This window comes from Ipomoea nil, unplaced genomic scaffold (assembly GCF_001879475.1).
Source record: "Ipomoea nil cultivar Tokyo-kokei standard unplaced genomic scaffold, Asagao_1.1 scaffold0317, whole genome shotgun sequence".
Classification (NCBI taxonomy): domain Eukaryota; kingdom Viridiplantae; phylum Streptophyta; class Magnoliopsida; order Solanales; family Convolvulaceae; genus Ipomoea; species Ipomoea nil.
The window spans coordinates 7,318,096-7,322,829 of record NW_017616745.1 but is presented as its reverse complement, the minus strand read 5'-3'; the positions used below and the strand labels follow the sequence as shown (position 1 = coordinate 7,322,829).

Here is a 4,734-nt window from a genome sequence, read left to right as displayed (position 1 = left end):
AAAGACATTTTTGATCCTAGACGGGCACGGACGATTTTGGTCCTCCATAAAAAAATCAGACAATTTGTGGACACTCTTATTGTGACGAGGACAATTTTGGTCCTCCATCATTCTTCCCGTTAAATGCCCCGTTTGAGAAGGGGTATTTCCGTCTTTTCATCCTACCTCCTTCTTGCAGCCCTTTCATCATAGCAAAAGTTAATCTAAACCCAATTTCCGTCACATTTGGTGAGTTTGAGTCGATGACACAAGGATTTCTCGATGTCCAGAGCGATGCGAATCCGATAAAACCTTCCCAACGAACCATGATGCTTATCTTGATGAAAGCGCCTAAATCATTTCCAATTTGTTCAAGAACCGCCTCTGTAGTGTAGCCATAGGATAAGTCAAAGATCTGCACCCAAATATGGAGACGATTCAATTCAGCAGTGTCTGGTTGAGCGCCATCCTCAAGTCGCGCACAAATCAACGAGTTGTTTTCAAACGCTCAGGGACCACCCCCTAGTACTCTCATGGCATCATTCTGGTTTGGGAATTCGAACAAGAACCTGCCTGCCTGAGCCTCCGAGATGCGAACTCCCATAACTGGTCTCCAGGCTGCAGCCATAACTTGTTGCATGATTTCCAGCTTTAAGTGGTCTGTCCGTTAGAAATCGTCCCACGAGAACCCATGGTTTGTTCTCCTGACTTTGGGGGTCTTAAACTTCAGTTTCTTGATTGACGAAAGAGATTCCGAGGTTTTCATCCTCGATGGAAACCATGGCACAATGATTAGTCAGAAGGCCGACGTCCATGATGGCCAAATAGAAAAACAAGATAGAGAAAGAAAACGGAAGACAAAAACCATGCAAAGGTGATGGAGGGAAACTCTAGAGAAGCGCCTAGAGAGAGAGAAAAAGATTCCACAAGGTGTTTTCAATTGCATTGCTTTCCATCTCTCTCTTGGTTATACTTACATATGTATATGAAAACTTCCAGAATTTATATATCTCCATCCCTCCCTCACATCTCTACATCCTTAATAGCTCTACCCAAATTTTCTCTCATCTCTATTCTCTTACGTCTCTCTCTCTCTCTCTTCTCTAGATATAATTATACACACCAACATATACATAAGCACCACCGTCCCCCACCCTCTTAGTCTCCATCCTCCGACCACTACTACAGAATTCACATATAACGTCGGGCCTTTAACGTCGGCTATATACTTAGCCGACGTTAAAAGCCTATTTTAATTTTTATTTTTTTTATAAAACCTATAACGTCGGCTATTAACAAATAGCCGACGTTAAAGCCTATTTTAATTTTTATTTTTTTTAATAAAACTTATAACGTCGGCTATTAACAAATAGCCGACGTTATAAATAAAAAATAAAAAATAAAAAATAAATACAATACAACGTCGCCTATCTATAGAGCCGACGTCGTAGGTTATTTTATTGTGTATTTATTTTTTTATTTTATTTTTAACGTCGGCTATTTGTTAATAGCCGACGTTATAGGTTTTATAAAAAAAAATTAAAATTAAAATAGGGTTTTAAAAATAGATCTGAGTGGTTTGAAATCATTTTCACACCACCGCCCCTTTTCTCTTCTCCGCAGCCCGCAGCCCCTTTTCCCTTCTCCCCAGCGCCCACCGGCCGGCCAGCAACCCGCCACCGCCAACATCACAGCCACCGGCCACCATCGGTTTCGCTCCTCCATCGCCCACCGTCATACCGCACAGCCACCGCCACACCGCACCTTCTATTCGACGCCTCCGCTGCCGAGCCACAGCCACAGCCGCCTAGCTTCCCGCCGCACGGCCGCCCACAGACGAAGCGCTGCACCGCCTCACTGCCTTCCGCCGCACCCCGCTCCTTTGGTAGTTTTTTTTTTTTTTTTTTTTTTTTTTTTTTTTTTTTTTAAATTATTATTTTAATTTCTAAATATTGAAATTACAATAATTATATTTGAAATTATTTATTAATGTATTTCGAATTTTAGGAATTGTTAGGTATATGTTTTGAATTTTATAAGTTATTGGTTATATATTTGGAACTATTGATATACTTGTATTTTAAGATTTATTTGTAATATGTTTCGAATTACTATTAATTTAATTTGAATTTTAGTAAATAATGTTGATATATTTGTATTTTAGGATTTATTGATAATATGGGTACAACATCTTGCCATGTTTCTAGATAATTAAGTGAATATTATCGAAGCTATCTTTCTATATAGTTTTGTTTGGGTTTCAATTGCTCTTGTTTCAGCTTTTGTTGGTTGGTTCTGTAATACTGGGAATTGTGGTTTGAGTCTCAAAGTACTAATCTTGATCTATTTTGTGTTTGTGCCCTGTTTATCTCTGCAGGTTGTGTTTTTTTCCCTTTACTTTTTAGAGTTTTAGGGTGATGTTGTGGATTTAGCAAGCTAATCCAGATTGTTTATCTGTAAAGAATCTGTTTTTATGCTTAATACATTAGTTCTTGTTACAAGTTGAAACATAGGAATTTAGTTGTCTAGATTGTATGATAAGGAGTTTGTGGATGTAAGCAAGATGTATGCTTACCTGTCCTCTTCATTTTGTTCAGCTCCACGTCCAAGTAAACCATTGGAAGTTGTTATTGCTGGTGCCGGTAAATTTTTAGTCGGTCTCAATTATATTTTCTTATTGGCGTTTTTGAAGAAATGCTATTCCTTTGCTACTTCTGTTGTACTAGAACGTTTAGGGGGATTATTCCACTTCAGTTTTATGTTGAAACAACCCCTCACTATGCTCTAAGAAATGTAGAAAGCTCCTTTCATTCTACTATCTTACAACTATCTTATAACCGAACTTTGAAAGGAGAAAAAGGAATTCAAAGAAATTTGTTTTCGTATTTCGGTGCTTGCAGGTTTGGCTGGGTTGTCTACTGCAAAATATTTAGCAGATGCGGGCCACAAACCAATACTGCTGGAGGCACGAGATGTGCTGGGAGGAAAGGTTGGTGAGACTCTCTATCACACTATTGCTTCTCTTCTTCTATCTCACTAACAAAATGGTAACTCTCACTATCTCACCCTTTATGCTCGTCTTCTTTCTCATGAACTATTATACTTAAAAATCATCATTGCATGAATCACTAGAGCTAAACCTAAATGCATAGGTCGTGAAATAATGTCTACTTGGAATGTTAGATGTCATCGTAATAGTATGGAGTATTAACTATCTTTGGTTTTCTAGGTAGCTGCATGGAAAGATGATGACGGAGACTGGTATGAGACTGGCTTACACATATTCTGTAAGTTTAAATGCCCATATTGTTCATATTGATTCTAGCATTGTAAGTATTGTTGCTTTAATAAACTTGGTTCAATTAGTTTCAATTATTTTTCTCCATTAAACACTTTTTGTACGCCTCCCTGGACCCAACACACATCTTTTTGACCTTATGAAGGACGTTATTTTTCCTATGATTATACTTTTGGAGTTGGTATGGTCTGGTTGTGGTTTTCTAATTCAATGCTTGGTTTCCTAAATATTTGTCCTGGATGTTAATTATGCAATAGGTTTTGAAGTTTCAGAAGCTTCTCATCAATCCATTGGCAAAAGTGATGAAGAATGGTTACATTGCAAATTACCCAAATGCATTCAAGGTATCTTTCATGCTGCTTCTGCCTGCTCTATACCATATCAATATATTTTTAGTCTGTTTAATGCATGATCTTGGTCACTACATGTCTTATATCAATGGTCACTACAGAACAAAACAAGTCATCTTGCTTTCCATGGAAGTGATGGAACATTACTAAATCATTTATGTTACTTCTAATTTGTTCTTACTTCTTGAAAGAAATGGGGTGACGGTATACATGCAAAACTGATGTGGATCAACTGTAATTAGCAGAATAGTAAAAACAATATATGATTAATTTATTAATTTTGTGATGCAATTTTGCCCTTTATGATCTATTCGGAGCAATTCTTTTTTTTTTTTTTCTAATTTAAAACAAAAATAAAATAAGAAACTGCAGCCATTCATTTCATTTTACATTCCTGATGGTGCACTCGTGATGTTAGTTCTGTAGTAATTTTTTTATCATTTGCTGTTTATTCATAGATTATTATTTTGCATAAGTTAATACCCATGATGCCCTTTTTTTTTTCATCGAAAGGATGTCTTCGTTTAGAGACAAGTCAGAGGAGGGCCCTGATGCTGCTGCACTTAAAGGCAAATTGCATGCGTTTAATCAGGTTTGGTTGGAGGATTTTGGATGATGTGTATGTGGCAAAATGAACAAGCTTTTCACATTTGTTATCTTATATTAATTGCAGAGTATTATTCAGCAAGTGGGTAATTACATGAGAGATCCAAGTAAAATGATAAAGGGTATGCAGCTTAGCAGATCTGCAGTTGCGATATTTGGAAGTGTAAGGAGAGGGTGATTACTATTTTGTTGTCTGAATCCATCTCCATATTATTACTGTTCTGTTTTTCTATATTATATAAGTTAGTTAATTTTGTAATGAATGCTAAATAAGTATCATTTTTAAGGTTTGGACTCATGATTGTGGGACCACCTCAGAAGTTCAATTTCATTTTTTTTTTTAATTTAATAGACCCTACAACGTCGGTTATTAATAAATAACAGACGTTGAAGGGTTATTTTTTTAATAAATAAAACTTTACAACGTCGGTTATTTCATAATAACCGACGTTGTACACTAGTTTAAAAAAAAAAAATTCGAATAGTATACATACAACGTCG

The 4,734-nt window shown here is 36.5% G+C and overlaps 1 protein-coding gene across 1 annotated transcript; it reads left to right on the top strand.

Moving 5' to 3' along the window:
- Positions 1-569: 569 nt before the first annotated feature.
- On the top strand, positions 570-4,493 carry LOC109166934. The gene is made up of 9 exons (XM_019315835.1): positions 570-637; positions 710-853; positions 1,548-1,864; positions 2,577-2,621; positions 2,880-2,968; positions 3,209-3,266; positions 3,535-3,621; positions 4,141-4,219; positions 4,301-4,493. The coding sequence occupies exons 1-9, from the start codon at positions 570-572 to the stop codon at positions 4,329-4,331; spliced, it is 918 nt and encodes a 305-aa protein (XP_019171380.1). The 3' UTR covers positions 4,332-4,493.
- Positions 4,494-4,734: the final 241 nt, after the last annotated feature.

What these genes read in the sequence shown, in the direction of transcription:
- LOC109166934 (XM_019315835.1), top strand. Translation starts at nt 570, where the DNA reads ATGCGAACTCCCATAACTGGTCTCCAGGCTGCAGCCATAACTTGTTGC. An exon ending in GAGATGTGCTGGGAGGAAAG is followed by an intron (nt 2,969 to 3,208) that starts GTTGGTGAGACT and finishes TTGGTTTTCTAG; the next exon opens with GTAGCTGCATGGAAAGATGA. An exon ending in ATTACCCAAATGCATTCAAG is followed by an intron (nt 3,622 to 4,140) that starts GTATCTTTCATG and finishes TTTCATCGAAAG; the next exon opens with GATGTCTTCGTTTAGAGACA.